This window comes from Chiloscyllium plagiosum, chromosome 30 (genome assembly GCF_004010195.1).
Source record: "Chiloscyllium plagiosum isolate BGI_BamShark_2017 chromosome 30, ASM401019v2, whole genome shotgun sequence".
Lineage (NCBI taxonomy): Eukaryota > Metazoa > Chordata > Chondrichthyes > Orectolobiformes > Hemiscylliidae > Chiloscyllium > Chiloscyllium plagiosum.
In genome coordinates, this window is record NC_057739.1 from 8,886,791 (window position 1) to 8,911,357 (window position 24,567).

A 24,567-nucleotide genomic window follows, 5' to 3' on the forward strand; every position below is an offset into this window, starting at 1 on the left:
TGCAATTCTTCATGTTGGCTTTCAGTGTATCCTTGATGCATTTCTTCTGTCCTTCTCTGGTGGGTCTCCTCTGACTGGACTCAGAGAAGGTGCTCTGCTTTCAGAGTATGGTACTTAATGAACGAGCTATATAATCAAACTAACAACGCAGTTACACTCGTCCAACAGGTCTGGAATGAAGAGGAAGTCCTGAGTGACCTCCAGCATTTTCACAATCCTCAAGGAAGGTGTGGGTCCTGTGACTAGGATTACAGCAGGAAATCCCTGCTCCTTGCTTCAGGAAAGATCATTACCAGATCTCTTCTGAACTGACTCCTTACCGCACTGAACACCTGTAAACTCAACTGAAGTCAAATAAATGGTGGAGATCACAGTGGGTCAGGCAGCATCAGTGAAGAGAGCGCAAGCTAACGTTTCAAGTCTAGATGACTCTTCATCAGAGCTCCCCAATCCCAAAGTGGGTTTAAATTATCATGATACACAGCCGACATTTTATTTACAACTTAAGCTAATTATACAATGAAGAAGACACCCCTTTGGCCCATTGAATCTATACTGTCAAAGCCGCATTAAATGTGCTCTAGTCTCACTTTACAGCACTAAGATTTATGATTCTGATGCAAAGCTTATTTTTTTTAAAGATTAGGTTACTTACAGTGTGGAAACAGGCCCTTCGGCCCAACAAGTCCACACCGACCCATCACCCACCCAGACCCATTCCCCTACACCTAACACTACAGGCAATTTAGCATGCACATTTTTTGGACTGTTGGGAGGAAAGGGAGGAAACCGGAGGAAATCCACACAGGCACGGGGAGAATGTGCAAACTCCACACAGTCGCCTGAGGCGGGAATTGAACCCGGGTCTCTGGCACTGTGAGGCAGCAGTGCTAACCACTGTGCCACCGTGCCACCCAAAATCTGAGTAGGTGTAGTAGTGTGACGTTTAACTATAATGAGACATTAGCGAAAAAACTGGGTTTTTTCACTGTATCTCTTGATGAGCACTCTATTATCTTGATGGAAACAGTAATGCTATTGCAGCATAGATCACCATGGCAGAGAAAAGGGAGGGTTGTCATCGCTCCATTCCCCAGCCATGCCTTCACATAGAGCATTATCACTGTTTATTTGCCAGGCGTGCTAATCTTCACTAACATTGCAGAAGACAACCTGTGGGTGTTATGGTGGCACAGTGGTTAGCACTGCTGCCTCGCAGCGCCAGAGACCCGGGTTCAATTCCCGCCTCAGGCGACTGACTGTGTGGAGTTTGCACATTCTCCCCGTGTCTGCGTGGGTTTCCTCCGGGTGCTCTGGTTTCCTCCCTCAATCCAAAAATGTGCTGGTTAGGTGAATTGGCCGTGCTAAATTGCCTGTAGCGTTAGGTGTAGGGGAATGGATCGGGGTGGGTTGCGCTTTGGTGACTTGTTGGGCCAAAGGGCCTGTTTTCATACTGTAAGTAATCTAATCTAATCTAAGTACAAGGGCGACGCATTTGAGCCAAATGATATTGCTGACCTGCTGTCCTAGCTTGTAAAGGAAGCAAGCAAATATTTCTCAAGGCACCAGTAGCAGTGACTCAGTATTGGACTATTTGATGAGGAATGTCATTTTAATATTGTTTTGTACTTTGCAGGACACTGAAAGTATTAGGCAGCCATCCAAAGGGAGTTGTGAAACTGAGAGAGCATCCCAAAATATCAGCACTGTTAAAGGTAAGTAATGGTCAGCATACCAAAAGAGAAAATGCTGGAGAATCTCAGCAGGTCTGGCAGCATCTGTAAGGAGCGAAAAGAGCTGACGTTTCGAGTCTAACTGACCCTTTGTCAAAGCTAAAAGAAGGGAAATAGGGAGGTATTTATACTGGTCAGCATAGCCTGGCAACATAGAAGCACAAAACATCACAGAAATGTAATTGTGAGGCTGAGCAGGAGCAATTCAGCAACTTATTTCAAGTGATACCGTCACATCATTTAGGAATTCTCAGTGAGTTGCACAGACATGTAAAGTTCAGGTTTCAGTCTCCAGTTTGTGCTGAATGAACAGATCACAGCTCACGCCGTGTTCAATGTGTGACAGTTGGCTTCATAGCTCCTGTATCGGCGAACAGCTAATCCACCACAGTTCCCTCACACGACTACTCTCTGCCCGGGGATTCCTGTTGGAAAGGGACTGATGAGGATGTAGGATAACTGTGATATCTGGCTTAGCTCCATCATCCTCCTGTGTGCGTTGGTCAGAAAATTTGCTCCTTTCACTTGTACTTAAATGCCACTTTGTGTGAATGACCAGAAAGGATCCAGTTCTTGTGGAACTATATCCCAGTTAGGAATCAATGTGGAAAGGGAGAAAGCTGAGAAAGAAAACAAAATTAAAGATTTTTGTGACTCAATTATAGGATTGTAACAAAGTATAAGGGCAACAAATCTGAGTTTGTCCCTGTCTTGTGATGTAATTACAACCTTGATGCTGTGGTCTTGCTGATGATGGATAACTAGTTCACTGCTTCTGTAGATTTACTGGAAAGGGATTACATACTGGTGGGGATAAACCTCCTCTTCTCTCTCCACCTTTTCAAAGCTCCTTAAACCCATTCTTTTATTAGGCTTTTATTCATTTGTCCTAAAGCCTTTGCAGCACAATATTGCTGTCATGTTGCTTCTGTGAAGTATTTTGCTGTACTATAGATGTTAATTTAATTTATTCTTTCATGGGACATGAATATCACAGGTTAGGCCAACATTTATTGCCCTTCCTTAACTGCCCAGCAGAGAATTGGAGTCAACTGTGTTGATGTAGGTCTGGAGTCACACACAAGCTGTAAAGGATGGTAGATTTCACCATCCCTCCCCCAGCCAACCCCAGTGGACATTAAGATGGATTTTTACCAACAATGATCACTGTTAGATTAGACTTTTAATTCCAGATTTTATTTTTTGAAAAATTCAAAGTTCACCATCTGCCATGGTCAGATTCAAACCCATTTTCCCCAAAGGATTGGACTGGAGTTCTGGATCATTATTCCAACAATATTACCACCACCTCATTTATTTTCCTGAATGTTAATGCTGGACAAATGCAGTTGTTAGCATTGTGATTAATCTGTGCTCTGTCAAATTCCCTTCATGCCACTGTTCATGATGTCGTTCTCCGAAACTGGATTCTTAAATTCAAAGAAAATGGTCCTCAGACACTTGTCTCACACACTGCAGCCTCTGTCTGAGGATCCCTCTGCTTTAATACGCCAATTGATAGTTAGCTGAAAATAACTTCAATGGTGTTAAAAGATGCAAAGTATTTCCACTCCATTTTACCTTATCACATTTTGTAATTACTTGGTTTCAAAATTATTTTCCAGCTTTCAACACGGCAAAGCAGAGGACAGATCTTTCATTGTTCTCTCCAGTCTGGCTGTCGATGAAATGTAAAGTGTGAATGTTATTTGAATAAAGAGATTAGACGTAATGTTTTAACTCAAATTTGGTCCAATGAGAACTGACGGCACTAGCAGCTCAGTTGATGAATTTCCTTGCAGGCGGTGGTTATTTGTGCAGTAACACTAGGGGGAGCACTTCCTGCTCAAGCACAAGTTGAAGTTCCTCAGATGCTGCCTGAAATGCTGTGCTTTTCCAGCACCACTCTAATCGAGACTCTGGTTTCCAGCATCTGCAGTCTTTGTTTTTACCAAGTTGAAGTGTCAGGGCTGGATTTTCATGGGATGGGGCGGACTTAATTACACCCCAGTCCCAATATTTAGGATTCCTGATCAACCACCTAACACAGCCAACCCTAGTAATTTTCACCAGCAAGGGATAAGGGTGTGAATGGTGACTCTGTCCAATCTGACCTCTTCCATTTCAGAAGAAGGCATCACGTATGATAACATCCCTGCTGTGCAGAAAGAGGTTATTTGGCCTCTGCACTGACCCTCTGAAAAGCATCCCACCCAAACCTACTGCCTTACCCTATCCAAGTGACTCTGCATTTCCCATGGCTAATCCACCTAGCCTACACATCCCTGGATACTATGGGGCAACTTAACATGACCAATCCACCCATCCTCCGCGATCCACCTAACCGTTGGACTGTGGGAGGAAACCAGAGCCTCTGCACAGAAATGGGGAGAGCGTGAAAACTCCACACAGATTGTCGCCCGTGGGTGAAATCAAACCAGTGTCCCTGGCATTGTGAGGCAGCAGTGTTCATCAACGTGCCATCTCATTGTCAGATATTATATACCTCAGACATGGGCTTTGAGTGAAAACATTGGTGCTGAGCATCTGATGGCCAGGATGTGAAACTATTTGCTTTCCTATTCTATGATTAAAATGTCCATTATTTTATTCTATAAGAGATGGTCATCCTAAGGAGCGGATGTGCAGAGGGATTGGGAGGGATTAGTTGTTCCAGCCCCCTCTTTGCATTCCTGCTCCTTCTTCCTTTTCCAGAACGATTGCAGAGAGGTTCTTTCTTTCATCCAAGCGGAAATTGGTCCCTTTTATCGGGAAAATGCCCCGATAGTGGGACATGATCGGGGAATCAGTCTGTCACAGCTTCACCCAGTGTAACCAATGCCCTCCTGCTGTGATCCTCTGGCAGAATTTTGCCCTTACTCCTTGGGCTCAAACTGTGCAACCATGACCTTACTTAAAAAGTCACAGAGAGTTGGAAGTTATGTATCCTCCAACACTGACTTGCATTCTGTTCTATCTGGACAGACTGTGGCCTGCTCTCCCACCGCTGGCAAGGAGCTACTGGAGGAAGTGGACTTCACCCTGAGGAAGTTGCAGCCTCTTTCCAAGCCTTCTCCTCCCCGTGTCGACATGCTTAATATCAATTCAATTGAAATCACTTGGAGTCGCCTTATACTGGACAGTGGGCTGGAGGTGACATACAGGTAAGCACATAGTTCTCGATCCATGACAGCAATCACCCTAAACTAGTTCAGATATGGTCCGGAATGGAGCCCCTGTATGATGGAAGGAGCAATGCTCAGTGTGAATTTTATATTTGTACATCATTATTACTCCTAACATCTTACTGCTGTCTCCTGAGGTTTCAACTTAACAGTAATGAACTTAGTTTGTATTCCTCTTTTGGAATAAAAGTTACAATCTGGGTATAGCTGAGATATTTGAGATTGGGACACTCCTTGCATTTCAACTTGAGTTTTTCTAAATTTGTTGTGTGAGCTATGTACAACCTGAGAACTCATTGACAGCAGCGATTCTGCGTTCAGTAGAAAAATACTTTCATTTTGCCAGGACCTGACAAATAAACCTTCCAAATTGTTCTCACTTTCATTCTTTGCAAAGATCTTGAAATCAGTGACCAGTCTAGTTGAGTATGACTCCGCTTTTATTGTTCAGCCACCTTTAGGAGGGACACGAAAGAACTGCATTTCAAAAGCACCTTTCACAATTTTTCCTTATTCTCTTTTGTGATGTATCTGCTGCCCTTCTCATTTGAGATAGAAGTGTTTATGGTTTGGAAGGTGCAATCTAAAGGTCTTTGGCAAATTTCTGCAGTGCATTGTGTAGTTAGTGCATGCTGCTATGACTGAGTGTTGGTGGTAGAGGGAGTGGATGTTTGTGGATGTGTTGCGGATGTGTTGCCAATCAAACGGACTGCTTTATCCTGGATGGTGTCAACCTTCTTGACTGTTGGAGCTGCAACAATCCAGGGGAGAATTCCATCACCCTCCTGACTTCTGCCAGGCTTTGGGGAGTTAGGAGTTAAGTTACTTGCTGTAGTATTCCTAGCCTCTGACCTGCTGTGTTTATGTGGTGAGTCCAGTTGAGGGTTTGGTCAATGTTAACCCCCAGGACGTTGATATTGGGGGATTCAGTGATAGTTAGATTATCTCTTATTGGCGAGGGTCATTGCCTGGCATTTGTATGGCACAAATGTCATTTACCAATTATCAGTCCAAGCCTAGATATTGTCCAGACTTTGTTGCATTTGAACATGAATTGCTTCAGTATCTGAGGAGTTATGAATGGTGCTGAAAATTGGGCAATCATTGGTAAGCATCCCCATTTAGATTAGATTAGATTACTTAGTGTGGAAACAGGCCCTTCGGCCCAACAAGTCCACACCGACCCGCCAAAGCGCAACCCACCCAGACCCATTCCCCTACATTTACCCCTTCACCTAACACTACGGGCAATTTAGCATGCACATTTTTGGACTTGTGGGAGGAAACTGGAGCACTCGGAGGAATCCTACGCAGACACGGGGAGAATGTGCAAACACCACACAGACAGTTGCCCGAGGTGGGAATTGAACACGGGTTTCTGACCTTAAGGAGGGAAGGTTGTGGTTGAAGCAGCTGAAAATGTTTGGGCCTGGGGCACTGCACGAGGAATTCCTTGAGAGATGTCCAGGAGCTGAGATGACTGACCTCCAACAGCCAAAACCAGTGACTTAGTGGTGAGCACTGCTGCCTCACAGCTCCAGGGACTTGGTTCGATTCCAGTCTCTGGCAACCATCTTTGTGGAGTTTGCACATCTCCCTTGTCTGCGTGGGTTTCCTCTGGGTGCTTCAGTTTCCTCCCACAGTTCAAGGATGCGCAGGTTAGGCAGATTGGCCATGCTAAATTGCCTATAGTGTTCAGGGATGTGTTGGTTAGGTGCATTAGTCAGGGGTAAATGTCGAGTAGTAGGGAATGAGTTTGAGTGAGAACCTCTTCAGAGGGTCATTGTGGACTTGTTAGGCTGAAGGTCCTGTTTCCACTGTAGGAATTCTATGATTTCCATGTGCCAGGTATCACTCCAGTCAGTGGGGAATATGCCCCCCCAACTCCTCCCCCATAGCCGTTGATTCCAGTTTTGCTATGGTGCCTTGATGCAACACTCAGTTGAATGCACCTTGATATCAAGAGCTGTCACTCTAACCTCACCTCTGGAATTCAGCTCTTTTGTCCATGTTTGACCCAAGTCTAATGAGGTCAGGATCTGAATGATCCTGGCAGAACCCAAACCGGGCGTCGCCGAGCAGGTGCTGCTTGATAGCACTGTTGATGTCACTTCCATTATTTTACTGATCATCGACAGGTAATTGGCCGGGTTGGATTAGTCTTGCTGTTTGTGTACAGGACATACCTGGACAATTTTCCACGTTGTCAGGCAGATGCCAGCGTTGTAACCGCACTCGGGTAGATTGGCTCAGGTAGGGACAAGTTCTGCACTACAACTATTCCGTACTGTTCTGGATGTAGGTTTGCTTGCTGAGCTGGAAGGTTTGCTTTCAGATGTTTTGTCTTCCGTGAGCCTCTGGATGAAGCTCACTGAAGATGTTACCTAGTAGGGTGAAGAAACGTCTGAAAATGAACCTTCCAGCTCAGCAAGCAAACCTACATCCAGAACCTCAACCTGAGCTACAAATCTTCTCAAAACTCACTTGGTCTGAATGAAGGATTTATTTATTTATTTATCATCACTTGCATTTTGCAGTGAATAATAGAGTAAAAAGCTTCAACAGTCACCACAATCTAGCACCATTTTGAACAGTTTAAGAATGAAAAGGATAAAAAGAAATAACTGGCTGATTATAGCCATTTGAGGATAGTAGTGGGAAGTTGTGCATGGAGTCCGAGGAAATAGGGAAAGTGCAAAATGAATATTTTTCGTCAGTATTCATACTGGAAAAAGACAATGTTGTCGAAGAGAATAGTGGGGTACAGGCTACTAGACGAGATGGGATTGAGGTTCACAAAGAGGAGGTGTTAGCAATTCTGGAAAGTGTGAAAATAGATAAGTCCCCTGGGCTGGGGGGATTTGTCGGAGGATTCTCTGGAAAGCCAGGGAGGAGATTGTAGAGCCTTTGGCTTTGATCTTTAAGTCATCGTTGTTGACAGGAATAGTGCCAGAAGACTGGAGGATAGCAAATGCTGTTCCCTTGTTCAAGGAGAGTAGAGACAACCCTGGTATTTATAGATCAGCGAGCCTTACTTCGGTTGTGGGTAAAGTGTTGGAAAAGGTTATCAGAGATAAGATTTATAATCATCTAGAGAGGAATAAGTTGATTAGGAATAGTTAACATGGTTTTATGAAGGGTAGGTCATGCCTCACAAACCTTATTAGATGGTGACCAAACAGGTGGATGAGGGTAAAGCAGTTGATGTGGTGTAAATGGATTTCAGTAAGGTGCTTGGTAAGGTTTCCCATGGTAGGCTGTTGTACAAAATACGGAGGTATGGGATTGAGGGTGATTTTGTGGTTTGGATCAGAAATTGGCTAGCTGAACAAAGACAGAGGGTGGTAGTTGATGGGAAATGTTCATCCTGGAGCTCAGTTACTTGTGCTATACTGCAAGGATATGTTTTGGGTCCACTGCTGTTTGTCATTTTTAGAAATGACCTTAATGTGGGCGTAGAAGGATGGGTTAGCAAATTTGCGGATGACACTAAGGTCAGTGGAGTTGTGGACAGTGCTGAAGGATATTGCAGGTTACAGAGGGACATAGACAAGCTGCAGAGCTGGGTTGAGAGGTGGCAAATGGAGTTTAATGGGGAAAAGAATGAGGCGATTCACTTTGGAAGGAGCAACAGGAATGCGGAATACTGGGCCAATAGTAAGATTCTTGGTAGTGGAGATGAGCAGAGAGATCTATGTGTTCATGTACATGGATCCCTGAAAGTTGCCACCTAGGTTGATAGGATTGTTAAGAAGGCATATGGCGTGTTAGCTTTTATTGGTAGAGGGATTGAGTTTCAGAACCATGAGGTCATATTGTAGCTGTACAAAACTCTGGTGTAGCTGCACTTGGAGTATTGCGTAGAGTTCTAGTCAATGCATTATGTGGAAGCTTTGGAAAGGGTTCAGAGGAGATTTATAGAATGTTGCCTGGTATAGAGGGAAGGTCTTATGAGGAAAGGCTGAGGGACTTGAGGCTGTTTTTGTTAGAGAGAAGAAGGTTGAGAGGTGACTTAATTGAGACATATAAGATAATCAGAGGGTTATTAGGGTGGACAGTGAGAACCTTTTTCCTCAGATGGTGTTGGCTAGCATGAGGGGACATAGCTTTAAATTGAGGAGTGATAGATATAGGACAGATGTCAGAGGTACTTTCTTTACTCAGAGTAGTAGGGGCAAGGAACGCACTGCCTGCAACAGTGGTAGACTCACCAACTTTAAAGGCATTTAAATGGTTATTGGATAGACATATGGATGAAAATGGAATAGTGTAGGTTAGATGGGCTTTAGATTGGTTCCACAGGTCAGCACAGAATCAAAGGCCGAAGGGCCTGTCCTGCACTGCAATGTTCTATGCTCTGTGAAAGAGAGTTCTGTGTCCTGAGCCAACTCACCAATGACACCTGGGGCATCACCCCTCCTCCACCATCTTACTGCCGCCCGTACTGGATTCACCAATGTCTGAGTCGCCACTCTTCAAGCGCTATCTCGTAGTTTCTGGCCACAGCCTCACTGCCACAGCAGCTGAGCCATATCCCATGCTGAACCCACACTTGTCCCTCAACCAGGAATTCCTGGCTCCAATGCCAGACCACGATGCCACCACCCTCTCACCAAGAGTCCTGCTCTGCAACCCCCCCACCCCGCCCTTCCCAGCCCCCCCCGCCAAAGGTGTCACTTTACTAGCTCCACCATCTTGAAAAGTCTGCTGCCCGTCGTCTCCTCCGATTGCTAAAGGAGTTTTGCCGCCAGCCCGGAAAGCCGGGAGGTCATCCCTGCTGTCATCACCACCACCGCCTCCAGTCACCATGGGGAGCTGGCTCTGCTGCTGCCTCCGACCACCAGGAGGAGCTGCCATTCCACGGAGAGTTCTCTCTAACTGCCATGACCATTTCGCTGACTGACCCACTGCAAAAGGTTGCAAAGAAAAGGAAAATGAAAGAAAAAAAGTAGAGCAGTAATAAAAAGGGAAATAAAAAGAAGAAAGAAAACATGCGGGAGCAGATGAGCCCTGGGCAAGGTCCTGCACACAGCCCTGCTACTCTGCCACCATCTTGAATCTCATGAAATCTCATAGAAGTAAGATCTCCTGAGTGAATCGAACTGGCTGAAGGCTGGTGTCTCTGATGCTAGGGACCTTTGGAAGAGGCCGAGATGGATCATTCATTTGGCACTTCTGGCTGAAGATTGCTGCGAAAGATTCAGCCTTCTCTTTTGTGCTGTTGTGCTGGACCTTCCATCATTGAGGACGGGGATATTTGTAGAACCTCCTCATCCTGTGAGGAGTTTAATTTTTCATCGCCATTCATGATTGGATGTAGAAAAACCGCAGAGCTTGGATTTAAACAGTTGGTTTGTGGGATAATTTAGCTTTGTTTATCATTTGCTGCTTGTGTTGTTTGACATGAGTAGTCCTTTTTGGTAACTTCATCAGGTTGGCACCTCATTTGTAGTTGTGCCTAGTGCTGCTCCTGGCATGCCCGCCCTGCACTCCATTGAACCATGGTTGATCTGCTGTCTCATAGTAATGGTAGAATGACGAGTCTGCTGAGTCAGGAGGTTGCAGATTGTGCTGGATCGCCCACAGCGCCTCACGTATGCGCTGTCTTGAGTTGCTTGATCTGTTCACCATCTATCCCATTTAGCACAGTGAAAGTGCCACACAACACAATGGATGGTATTCTCAATGTAAAGGTGGGATTTGTCTCCACAAGGACTGTGTGGTGGTCTCTCTCACCAATACTGTTATGGACCAAAATTCCAAAACCTTCCAAAATGCTTCACAACCAATGGGAGACTTTTGAGTGCAGGCACTACTTCAATGCAGGGATGTGGAATAAAATGTTCTGAGGTGATTCACTGATCTGAATAGTAGTAGGAAATTCGGCAAGATTTACATTTTAAAGCAGTAGAGTCATAGAGATGTACAGCATGGAAACAGACCCTTTGGTCCAATGTGTCCATGCCTACCAGATACCCTAACCTAATCTAGTCCCATTTGCCAACATTTGGCCCATATCCCTCTAAACTCTTCCTATTCATATACCCATCCAGGTGCCTTTTAAATGTTGTAATTGTACCAGCCTCCTCCACTTCCTCGGCAGTTCATCCCATACACACACCACCCTCTGCATGAAAAAGTTGCCCTTAGGACTGTTTTTAAATCTTTCCCCCCCTCACCGTAAACCTATGCCTTCTAGTTCTGGACTCCTCCACTCCAGAGAAAAGGCCTTATCTATTTATTCTATCCATGCCCCTCATGATTTTTAAAAACCTCTAAAAGGTCACCCCTCAGCCTCCGACACTCCTGGGAAAACAGCCCCAGCCTATTCAGCCTTTCCCTGTCGCTCAAATCCTCCAACCCTGGCAACATCCTTGTAAATCTTTTCTGAACCCTTTCAAGTTTCACAATATCCTTCTGATAGGAAGGAGACCAGAATTGCACGCAATATTCTAAATGTGGCCGAACCAATACTTAAAACCATTCTAAAGCTAAGCAGAAGGCGAGCATGGCAGGTTGACAAGGTTTGGCAGGCAGTTACTGAGTACATTATCAAGGAAGCTGAAAGCCCTTTTATCCTGATGTACTGGTTGGCAGGTTTTTAGTAACAATAAATGTCATCATGGAGATTGGCAGCCTTATTTCAGAAACCTTTTTCCCAGGCTTAAATTCATTTAACGTTGAAGAGTCAGCCTTTACATGATGCTTAATAGCTGTAGTATCTATGGTGAGTAATTTCAGTGCACCATACTTTCCTGCTTGAGTGTTCCTCGTTCTAGTTTTTAAAGTACCTTTTATTATTTCACAGAGATTCTTCATTGCTAGCATCTTGCCTCCTGGGAATATTGAATAGCTGGCATTAATTTAAGTGTGGTCTAACTGCATATAGCTGGGAGTCATCTTATTTTAATGAGTTTTTGACTAGGCCTTCTCTCCACTCCCTAGCTACCGACCCCGTCCCGCCCTCTGACAACAGTCTGTGTGTTTAAGCCAGACTGTTTGGAACCTTAGTTTGACCCTGAAACGTTCTTCTGTTGTTGCTGTTGTTGGGCCAACACTGTTCACAACCTATTGCCTTTCGAAAGGGGGTTGACATACTGAACTGAAATGCTGGCACGTTGTGACTCTTATTGATTTATTTATTGCCTCTCTTACCTTGTCCATCACCTGTACCACAAGATTGTTGTGGTTCTGTTCGCCGAGCTGGGAATTTGTGTTGCAGACGTTTCGTCCCCTGTCTAGGTGACATCCTCAGTGCTTGGGAGGATCCTGTGAAGCGCTTCACAGGAGACTCCCAAGAACTGAGGATTTCACCTAGACAGGGGACGAAACGTCTGCAACACAAATTCCCAGCTCGGCGAACAGAACCACAACAACGAGCACCCGAGCTACAAATCTTCTCACAGACTTTGAGTACCACAAGATTATTTTGGCCACAGCTATTATCGCTGTTCTGTAAATCCTAACAAGGGCGGCACAGTGGTTAGCACTGCTGCCTCACAGCGCTAGAGACCTGGGTTCAATTCCCACCTCAGGCAACTGTCTGTGTGGAGTTTGCACATTCTCCCCATGTCTGCGTGGGTTTCCTCTCACAGTCCAAACATGTGCAGGTCAGGTGAATTGGCCATGCTAAATTGCCCGTAGTGTTAGGTGAAGGTGTAAATGGAGGGGAATGGGACTGGGTGGGTTGCTCTTCGGAGGGTCAGTGTGGACTTGTTGGGCTGAAGGGCCTGTTTCCACACTGTAAGTAATCTAATCTAAACTGGCAGCTAATCTAATCTCATAAATAATCTAATCTAAACTTCCTGAAGAAGGGCTTATGCCCGAAACGTCGATTCTCCTGCTCCTTGGATGCTGCCTGACCTGCTGCGCTTTTCCAGCAACACATTTTTAAGCTCTGATCTCCAGCATTTGCAGTCCTCACTTTCTCCCAGCGCTGAACCTTATCCTCTGAATCACGATGTTGCAGTTTAAGGCAAGTGGGCTTCTGCCATTGGATTTTAATGTAAGGATTTTTTACCTTGAGATTTGCTTAGAGGCAGAGATCCTTTTCAAGGTTTGTTTACATGTCCTTAACTATGGATAGGATTATTAACCATGAGATCAGGGCCATTTGTCCTCCCTACGATTCTCCTCAATCTGTTCTCTCTGCCAACGCAATGACATAACGACTGTGCAGGTAGATAAGTAGCAATTATTCAAGCATGGTTAGAGTCAACCCTTTATTCTATGTTCCCCCCCCCCCCGCTTCCCCAGGTCTTCATCTCTGCATACAATCTATACATCCTCTTACGTTGACCTCGTGTAGCACAATCATCAAATTCACCTACTTTTACTGAAAGAACTGCGGATGCTGTAAATCAGAAACAAAAACAGAAATTGTTGGAAAAGCTCAGCAGGTCTGGCAGCATCGGTGGACAGAAATCAGAGTTAATGTTTCGGGCCCAGTGACCTTTCTTTAGAACTAATGGAGCTCAGTTCTGAAGAGAGGTCACTCGCCCCGAAACATTAACGCTGATTTCTCTCCACTGATGCTGACAGACTTCCAGCAATTTCTGTATTTGTTTAAAATGGGAAGACATTCATGCAGAGCATAAGTGAGGTGGCCATCTGAATAATCTGTTAATGTGCTATAAAATTAAAAGTAGTTAAAAGTGTTTCAAAATGTTCCCTTGTTCAGTTAGCAATGCTCCCAATTACTGTAGGTTGAATGTACACAGTTACAGAAAATCCCTTAGAGAATCAGTTCTGATGAAGGGTCACTGGACCTGAAACGTTAACTCTGATTTTCTCCACAGATGCTACCAGACCTGCTGAGCTTTTCCAGCAATTTCTGTTTTTGTCACCTATTTTCACATTTGGCACATTGTTTTGTCTCAGCTCAGCTGCTGTTGAAACCCTAATTTTGGCCTTTGTAACATGTGGGTTTTACTATGTCAACACACTCCTTGCTAGTTTCTCATATTCTACACTCCATAGACTTGAGATTGTGCAAACCTGTGCTGGTCATGTCTTAACCATTTACCCATCAGCCTTATAGTCATTGTCCGACAGTGGCTCCCAGTCAATCATGCAATGATTTGAAAATTTGCACTTATGATTTCAATTCCCTCGACGGTCTTGCCTATTGCTCTGGTCTATTCCTTCTCTGAATCCTGTGCAATATTTGTCCTCCTGCTATTCTGGCATCTGTGGAATGGTTTAGTTCAGTTGGCTGGATGGTTTGCGAAGCAATGTGATGTTGACAGCGTGGGTTCAATTCTTGCGTCGGCTGAGGTGACCATGAAGGACTCTCCTTCTCAACCTCTCCTCTCACCTGAGATGTGGCAGCCCCCAGATTAAATCACCACCATCTCTCTAATGAGAGAACAGCCCTATGGTATGGTGAGACTATGGCAACTTGACTTGATTATAGCATCTTGAGCATCTCCAAGTTTAATTGTTTTGTCATGTATGATCATGCCTTCAGTTGCCTAGCCCCTGAACTCTGCAATATAGTTGCTATAGCTCTCAACCTTGCTTTCATTCTTTCAGACACTCATTAAAACCTAGATTTTTGACCATGCTTTTTGATACGTGACCTAATTACTACTTATGTGGCTCTTTGAATTGTGTTGGTTCTGTGAAACAACATGGAATGTTTAACTGTGTCAAAAATATTGTTATCATAGTATATGTCAGAGCAAGTATGAAGCTGTGTAGATCTATACATAAAATGGAATGTCATTGAAATCTACCCAAAGGTGTTATGTTATGATCACCTCCTTGTCATTTGCCTCACAAAATGACATACTGTTTAATAACTTCAGAGTCATGGAGTCATAGAATCCTACAACATAGAGACAGGTCTTTTGGCCCAAACTGGTCCATGCCGACCAAAATGTCCGACACACTAAACCCATTTCCCCGCACTTGGCCCATATCCTCCTAATCCTTTCCTATCCATGTATTTGTCCAAATGCCTTTTAAATATTGTTAATGTACCTGCCTCAAACACTTTCTCTGGCAGCTCATTCTATATCCGTACCACCCTCTGTGAATAAACATTGCCCCTCAGGTTCCCTTTTGTTCTTTCCCCTCTGATGCCCTCTCGTTCTCGATACCCCAACCCTGGGAACAAGACTGAGTGCATTCACCCTGTCCATGCCTTTCATGATCTTATACACCTCTATAAGGTACCCCCTCAGTCTACAACACACTAAAGAAAAAAGTCCTAGCTTGTCCAACTTCTCCCTATAAATCAGACCATTGAATCCAGGCAACATCCTTGTAGACTCTTTCCAGTTTAATAACATCCTTTCTATAACAAAGTGACCAAAACTGAACACAGTACTCCAAGTGAGGCCTCACCCTATATAACTGCAACATAACTTCCCAACTTCTGTACTCAATGCCCTGACTAGTGAAGGCCAGCGTGCCAAAAGCCACCTTCACTCCACTTTTAAACAACTGTGAATCTGAACTCCAAGATCGCTCTGTGAAATAATGATGAATATTCACAGCTCTCTTCTCAGTTTTAGGAATATTTGTTAAATATTTGTGTGTTGGGGGAGCATGCCTGGGTGTCTATGACAATGTGAATGTGGATTGAGTGGAAAAACTGCCTGGAAATTTGCTTTTGTCCTGAACTGAAATTGGGAAGGACTGCAGTTAAACAGCTTGTTTTTTTAAAATGAAAAACAATGGCAATTTACAAAGTTATTTTACCTTGAAACTGAAAGCCTGATAATTAGCATCTAAACTTGTTAAATTTTCAATTATAATTCAAGTGTAAATGGAGTGAAAATAAAAGTAGGCAGTATTTAGCGGGAGAAACTCCCAGCTGTTTCTCAATGTGTAGTCAAGAAGGTGTCATCACTCGACTCAGTTTCTCAAAGTTGAAATTGTTGACTATACCTGCAGAGGGCTTAAAGCTGCAAGTGTTCATGTTGTGCCCCATCCAAATGCTTTACATTTTATTTGCAATCCAGTGTGAAAAGTAGGGAGATGGAACTGTAGACTGCACTCACGTCTATGTGTGATGCTGTTCTGAGTTCTGTTTTATTGTCCCTTCTGGCGGGAAATCCTTGGCAATAAAAGGCCATTTTGGTGGGTGAGGTAAAGGTGGCACTCGGGAAGACAAAAGTTCCGGAACTTGGAGCACTGACAATCACAAAATTATTTACTGTAGACATGCAGAGCCTAAGATCCCAGTAGCTCACTACTTGAACTAAGATCAAACTATCACTGGTGGATCTTGAGTCCTTCCTAGTTGCATGGAGGCATCAGAGAAAGTATAAAACTTTCCAAAGATACTCAGCACCATTGTCTATATGTATGGCCACTGTTGCTAATGGGATATAAGATCTGGGGTGCATATATTCTGATATAGTCTTAGAAGGTGGATATCAAGTTAAAGTTGGTCTAAACCTGTATGTCCTTTTGTTCTTTTTCAGCTTGTTTGATGGTGATAAACTCCTCTACAAAGGTCCTGACTGCAGTTATGTTCTAGCAGAGGTCAAACTGTGCAAAGAGTATGCTTTCAGACTCCATGTCTCCACCGAGGGAGATGATGGTCTCTACAGTGATGTTACCACAGTGACCGTTGAAGAGTCAGTGCCAAGCTGCCCATTTGATTTCCGGGTGATAGGCTGCACTCCAACCCAGCTGAAGCTGGCATGGAACCCACCAGCTGAGCCCAATGGTATCATAAAATGTTACATGGTGTACAAAGGTGATACTGTGATTGAAACAACGTCGGAACGCAGCTGCATAGTCAGTGGCCTCACGCCGTCTAAATCCTACGTCTTCCACGTGTGTGCCTGCACAAGCAAAGGGAAAGGGGCCAAGTCCTGTCTCTCAGCGAGCACGGCTGATCCTGGTGACCATGCTCCCAGCAAGCTGACACTCAACGTCTTGGGGAGAAACGAGATGTTCATCACCTGGGACATGCCTGAGGTGTCCCTCGGGCGCCTCTTCAACTTTGAGCTGTGTATGAACGGAAGAGTGGTGTACCTGGGTCCAGACCGTTCCTTCACTGCAAGGCGTCTGACTGCAAACACTGAGTATACCTGTACTGTCAGTGCCATCACCAGCGAAGGGAAATGTGAGAGCAAGCCCGTCATGAAGAAGACGGCCAAGGACGAGTATGAAAATACAACTAGGTATGCTGCCATTTGCTACGCCAATCCATATTGAAACGGGTTAGCTCAATAGGCAATTGTATTATATTGGTCTTTCCTGCATTAGGTTTGTTTAAAGAGAGGAAAATCTTTGAAGGAGAATGTCTTGCTTGTATATCGGCCCCATCAGCGAATTGACATACATTTGTAACACCACCTGTTTTCCACACCACCTCAGCTCCATCATCTATGGTATTTCTTCTCCCTGACTGTTCCCGTGCTCTCCTGGTCAGGCTCCCAGTTTTGCCTTCAGTAAACTCATCCAGGATTCTGCTGACCATACCTTAAATCACGCCAAGTTCCTCTTCCGATCTTCCAACCCTTCCAACCTGTGAGTGGCACGGTGGCACAGTGGTTAGCACTGCTGCCTCACGGTGCCAGAGACCTGGGTTCAATTCCCATCTCAGGCAACTCTCTGTGTGGTGTTTGCACATTCTCCCCGTGTCTACGTGGGTTTCCTCCGGGTGCTCCGGTTTCCTCCCATAGTCAAAGATGTGCAGGTTAGGTGAATTGGCCATGCTAAATTGCCTACAGTGTTATGTTTAGGGGAATAGGTCTGGGTGGGTTGCTCTTCGGAGGGTCGGTATGGACTTGTTGGGCCAAAGGGTCTGTTTCTACACTGTAATCTAATCTCTCTGTTCCTTAATCTTCATTTCCTGTCAGTCAGGTAACGCTTCTGTTTTAAAGTTCACATTCTTGGTTTAAAATTTTTCCATGGATTTACTTTTCCTGAATCTCCATATCTTCTTTCCAACCTCCTGTCTGCTGAAAGATCTGCTCAATTGCATGTCGTCAATATTTATACCATTGGTAACAGATCCTGGCGCCAATTGGGCCCTATGCTTTGGAATGTGTTTCTTAAATGTTTCTGGCCTACTATCTCCTTATGTAACTTGGTGCCAAATATTGCTTGAGAAAGCTCTTGTGGATTGTCTTGGGGCATTTAATCATATGTATTCCGCAAGGTTATATCTCATGGAATCCAGGGAGAGCTAGCCATTTGGATACAAAATTGGCTTAAAGGAAGTAGACAGAGGGTGGTGGTGGAGACTGGCTTTTGGACTGGAGGCCTGTGACCAGTGGTGTACCACAAGGATCCGTGCTGGAGCTACTGCTTTTTGTCAGTTATATAATTGATTTAAATGTGAATATAGGAGTATAGTTAGTAAAGCTGGAGGTGTAGTGGACAGTGAAGAATGTTACCTCAATGTATAACGGGATCTTGACCAGATGGGCCAATGGGCTGAGGTGTGGCAGATGGAGTTTAATTTAGATAAACCTAAGATGCTGCATTTTTTAAAAGGCAAATCAGGGCAGCACTTATACACTAAATGGGAAGGTCCTGGGGAGTGTTGCTGAACAAGGAGACCTTGGAGTGCAGGTTCATAGCTCCTTGAAAGTGGAGTCGCAGGTAGATAGGATAGTGAAGAAGGGGTTTGGTATGCTTGCCTTTATTGGCCAGTGCATTAATTATAGGAATTGGGAGGTTATGTTGCAGCTGTACAGGACATTGGTTAGGCCACTTTTGGAATCCTACATTCAGTTCTGGTCCCCTGCTATAAGAAGGATGTTTTGAACCTTGAAATAATTCAGAAAAGATTTACAAGGATGTTGCTAGGGTTGGAGGGTTTGAGTTATAGGGAGAGGTTGTATAGGCTGGGGTCTATTTTCCCTGAAGCATCAGAGGCTGAAGGGTGATGTTATAGAGGTTTATAAAATCATGAGGCATGGGTAGGGTAAATAGACAAAATCTTTTCCCTGAGGTGGGGAAGTCCAGAACATTGACGGCGTAGGTATAAAGTGAGATAGGAAAGATATAAAAGAGACCTAAGGGGCAGCATTTTCATGCAGAGGTTGGTGAATGTATGGAATGAGATGCCAGAAATGGTGGTGGAGGCTGGTACAATTATAGCATTTAAGAGGCACCCACATGGGTATATGAATAGGAAGGGTTTAGAGGGATATGGATCAAATGCTGGCAAATGGGTCAAGATTAATTTCAGATATCTGGTCAGCATGGATGTGTTGGACCGAAGGGTCTATTTCCCTGCTGTACGTCTCTATGACTCTATATTGGAGAAGCTCCATAAATGCATGATGTTGTTGTGGGGTTCCCACATGAGGAACACAGCAGTTTGTTATTAATACCACGGGGAGGTTTGCTGAGCTTTTTGCTAAGTTGACATTTGGGAGATGTGAAGCAGGGATTGTGGGAAAGTCTCAACGTGAACATGGAGATAGAGAGAAAAACAACTGTGGCATTCCAATTGACAGGCGATATGCATCATTGTCAAATTAATTGCTTAGTTGGCTTAAGGAAAAGTAAATTAGAGCTTAATCAAGCAGTAGTTTCACATTTGACAACTTTCCATCAACAAGCGTTGGGAGTATTTGACCCCTTTCCAGCAGGTTGTAATTTAAATCCCCAGTCATTATTTGCTCTTTGCTGCACCAAAACATGGAAATCATTTTGTTGTATACTTCTGGTAGCATCTCCAACTGTTAAATGTTGACCAGCATCTCAACCTCCAATGGGATGTTTTTATTTTAAGCATTTGAATTTAATCTAGTCATGCAAAGTCTTTTTTTTTGCTGGATATCAACCAGTTGTTAGGTTTTTTTTATATGAATGTTGCCAAACTTGCAGACAGATTCTGCACAAAAATAGAGCTGGCCTTTATTTCAAAATGAATAGAGTCATTTTGGGTGGCTCAGTGGATAGCGCCAGGAACCCAGGTTCAATTCCACCCTGGGCAACTGTCTGTGTGGAGTTTGCACATTCTGCCCGTGTCTGCATGGCTTTCCTCCAGATCTAAAGATGTGTGGATTAAGTGGAAAGGCCATGGTAAATTACCTCTCTCCATCTCCGGTGACCAATTCAACATGGACAACTATTTCGAACCCACTGACTCCTGCAGCTACACCTCCTTCCATTTCCCCCCCTGTAAAACACTATCCCTTACTCCCAATTCCTTTACAACCACCGTATCTGCTCCCAGGAGGAGCAATTCCACTCTAGGACATCCCAGATGGCCTCCTATTTCAAGGACTGCAATTTCCCCTCTCACATGATCAATGATGCCCTCCAGCACATCTCCTCCACTTCCCACACCTTGAACCCCACCCTTCCAACTGCATATATGATAGCACACCTCCTCCCCCCCCAGTCCTCACCTTCTACCCCACTAATCTCCAGATGCAGTGCATTATCCTCCGTCATTTCTGTCACCTACAATCAGAGTCTGCCACCAGAGACATATTTCCCTTCCCACCCCTACCTGCATTCTGCAGAGACAATTCCCTCCGTGACTCCCTTGCTAGGTCCACGCCCCCCACCAACCCACCCTTCACACCCGGCACCCTCCCTTGCTGCTGCAAGAGGTGTAAATACTGTTTCTAGATTAGAGTGGTGCTGGAAAAGCACAGCAGTTCAGGCAGCAGCCGAGGAGCAGGAAAATCGATGTTTCGGGCAAAAGCCCTTCATCCTGTGGTGGCTCAGTGGTTAGCACTGCTGCCCCACAGCGCCAGGGACCCGGGTTCGATTCCAGCCTTGGGTGACTGTCTGTGTGGAGTTTTCACGTTTCTCCCCGTGCCTGCTTGGGTTTTCTCCGGGTGCTCCGGTTTCCTCCCACAGTCCAAAGATGTGCACATCAGGTGAATTGGCCCTGGTAAATTGCCGCTAGTGTTACGTGCATTAGTCAGAGGGAAATGGCTTTGGCTGGGTTTACTCTTCAGAGGTCAGTGTGGACTGGTTGGGCTGAAGGACCTGTTTCCACACTGTAGGGAATCTAATCTAATCAAGCATGTCCTTTGCATTCTTCTCCTGGTATTTTGGAACATTCCCAAACTCCCCCCTTCTAATTTTCTTCATTTTTGAAATCTCTCAGCCCTGAACCCTCAGTTTTGTATGGCCTTTGCACAATAAGAATAAACCCACGTTTATTTACTGCAGTCTGGAAAAGAGAGACGCGTTGCTGAATCTTTTCATTTTGCACTCATCAGGACAGATGCAAGGATGCCAAATTTCAAACCATCCCACCAATGTAGCCAACAGGAGAAGTAGGTCTGAGGAACGATTGCATTGGAACTGTTACTTGTGTCCATTGTGCAATTCTGACCTTCCCTAATCTTATTTTGATTTATTCATTTAGGCATCATTTTCTGACATTTTTCATGTGAAATGTCACAGTACAGGGAACTGGCTTCAAGACCCACTTTGAAACAAAGGAAATTGAAGGGTCTTTGTTTTGTTGAGGGGCTGGGGAAGCTAATGGTTTTCACTTGAGAGCAGAGAAGAGATTTGATCAAGTTAAGGGAAAAACAGTTTCCAGTGACTCATAGCCAGGAGACACAAGTTTAAGATAATTGACAACAAAAGGGTGAGAGAAGAGAGGCAATTTTTAAACACTGATTTCTTGTGCACTGGAAAGCACCTGATGAAAGGAAGGAGTTTGAATTCTTTAAAAGGGAATTGGAAACACGCTTGACAAAGAAAGAGTTGTGGGGCTATGGGAAATGAGTGGGGGAGTGGGACTAATTGATTAACTCAACCTAAGAGTCAATGCAGGTACAATGTGTTAAATGGTCTCCTTCAGTATCGTAAAGTTCCTTAGGACACAACTGGACTATGTGGTTTAGAGTTATAGAGTCGGACAGCACCGAAATGTTTAATTTGAATATTACTGACACTTTGAATGTAAAAGGTGGGTACTGAGGCTAAGTATTCAGTTTAATTACTCTGTTATTGCTCTGGGTACAGGTGTCTGTATTCTCCTGCTCGGATGAACCAGCCAATTGCTTCATCTTCAATCAGAGATGTTTCGGAACTAGCTGAACGGCTCAGGAGGACTAGAACTCAACCAGGAATTTATAAGGAACAGACCCCAGGCAAAACACCGAAAACTCACCAAACCTTGAGCAAAGGGAATCGGAAAGGCATCCATAAGCAGCGTGATAGCGACGTAATGTCCAAAGCTGTTACACAACAAAAATACCGATGTTGATTCTAACATTTTCAGAAATAATTTTGTGCCACTGAACTGCTTTCTCAATCCACGGGCATTTATTTCATGTAGTTGTATTAGCAAATGTTGATATAAAGTGCAGCAGAATATGGTGCAGAAAGGGTCCTTTTTTACTTAGTGTCCTCGATTTTTGTACAAATGCTGCTGAACAGAGGCCTTGGCTCTGTATGTAACGGTGGGCTCAGTTGTCTTCAGCAGACAATGTAGAGCATGAATGTAGAATAGTAGCTACTTAATATGACGATGGTTGCCATGAGCAGTTTTGCGGTCAATATAAGCGGGATTGATGCTGCTCTTACATACATTTCCCTGTCTTAAAGGAAAGTTACAACATCTTGAGGTTAGTGTTCCAGATTTTCAACATGGTTTTCCCTCTGTCAAGTCACTTCAACACACATCTCTCAACGAGGTATCAACATTGTCAGATTATTTGGCACTGCGGGAAATGAAAGGAAAGGTTCTCTCCATTCTCAGGAATCGAGAATCTTTCTCCATGAGCCAACCTTTCTAACGTTGGTTATGGCTAATCTTGACTTCAAAGTGGAAGGAGAAGTTGGAAATATTATACGTGGCTGGGGTTAACCACTACATGGGGCAAAAACCAAACATTAGATTTAATTTAATGTTAGATTTAACACGTTAGCACGGCACAGTGGTTCAGTGGTTTGCACTGCTGCCTCAGGGACCCGGGTTTGATTCCCACCTTGGGCGACTGTCTGTGTGGAGTTTGCACATTCTCCTCATGTTTGCATGGGTTTCCTCCGGGTGCTCCAGTTTCCTCCCACAATCCAAAGATATGCAGGTTAGTTGAATTGGCCATGCTAAATTCTCCATAGTGTTAGGTGCATTAAAGTCAGGGTAAATATAGAGTAGGGGAATGGGTCTGGATGGGTTGCTCTTTGGTGTGGACTTGTTGGGCCAAATGGCCTGTTTCCATACTGTAGTGAATCTAATCTAATCTAATAAACATGTCCCCTCAAAGAGTGTGTTGAAGGAGACACTTACCAGGTACACTGACAGTTCAGTAATATTAGGAAATATGTGCAAGTGCCTATCCCCTGTGAAATTAACTTGACCCAGATCCGATAAAATATTCAGTCCATGCAGTTATTTTACCCTGGATTGAGAGAGGAGACACAGGCCCTCTCTCAATTAACCGATAGATAAGTACGGAGCATGTTTTCAGAAGCTCTCTTTCCAGCCAATGCAATTGCAACCAATGAATGCGTTCCTCTGAAGAGGATGTGCTTACTGATTGTAAGAGCAATAAAGAAAGTGGTAACAGAGGTTTGATGGAGTAATCAACGTGATCTTAAAGGAAGGATTTGGCTATGCACTCGGAGAACTGCAAGCAAGGGGGTGCAGGCTTGAAGCTATCATTGATAATCAGTGCAAATGCATCTTATTTAACATCATTCTTCCTGTAATTTTCTGAAGCCTGTAATTTTTATTTATATTTTATCAAATGACTTAATTAAAAAAAACTTTTAAATGTGTTGCGATGTTCTTTGCAGTAGCAGTTCAGATGGCCACTGTTTACTGTAAACACTTTGAAATGGAGTTGGCCTGGAGTCCTTGAAGGTTGCTGTCCCAATTAGTTGCCCCGTTGGATGGTAAGTCACAGGTCCACACTTTCACCAAAGTGGAATACCTATTGGTTGGATTGTTGGGGTGCGGCTTGGCCAGGAAAGAAGCTACATTCCTAAGGAAAGGGATGCAAGGAAGCACAGATCAAACTGAGGAATTGCAGACATGTTGGTGAGAGTCTTGGGAATGGCTTTGGCAGAGTGTTGGCAATATACTGCCTGCTTCCACTTGACATCATGATTAGTTTGGGATATGGTAGGATAAAGAGAAAAATATATTTCTAAAAATAGAGACACGTTGCTGAAGCTTTTCAGCTTTATCAGGAAAAGTGCATGAATGAACAATATCAAATAAATCAGCATTAAGAGTTAGGAGACAAAGTAGGCCACTTGACCCCTTGAGTTTGGTCCTCCATTTGATAAGGTCAGAGCTGAAGTCATTGTAACTTCAACTCCACAATCCAACCTATCCCTAATAATCTTTCACCCTCTTGCTTATAAAGAATCTAATCACCTCAGCAATATTCAGAGAGTCTGCTTCCACCGCCCATTAAAGACGAGTTCCAAAAACACACAGCCTTTTGTGAGGAAAAAAAGAAATCTCCTTATCATTCCCAAATCAACACGAAATGTTCTCTCCACATCAACATCATGTCAAGGCTCCTGTGGATCTTGTATGTTTCTGAAATGATCGCTATATGGGAGCGAATGGCGCTGTTGGTTAGCAAGTCAATTATGAAAAGCACTAAACATTATGCTATTTCCTTCTGAATCATTTTTAAATGTTTTAATTTTCAAGCTTCATGCACCATTGGTATGGGATAAAAAGACAATAGTTAGGAACAGTGTGCAAGAGAATTGTTGCATCAGAACAGCTT

At 44.1% G+C, this 24,567-nt stretch overlaps 1 protein-coding gene across 2 annotated transcripts in view; it reads left to right on the plus strand.

The window, feature by feature from the left end:
- LOC122564755 overlaps positions 1–22,821 on the plus strand; it is a 93,623-nt gene extending 70,802 nt beyond the window's left edge. For both annotated transcript variants that reach the window (XM_043719923.1, XM_043719922.1), the window contains 4 exons: positions 1,637–1,715; positions 4,719–4,897; positions 16,354–17,061; positions 21,839–22,821. In XM_043719923.1, coding sequence (XP_043575858.1) covers positions 1,637–1,715; positions 4,719–4,897; positions 16,354–17,061; positions 21,839–22,082 — 1,210 coding nt within the window. In that variant the 3' untranslated portion in view covers positions 22,083–22,821. The remainder of the gene's footprint in view (positions 1–1,636; positions 1,716–4,718; positions 4,898–16,353; positions 17,062–21,838) is intronic.
- Positions 22,822–24,567: the final 1,746 nt, after the last annotated feature.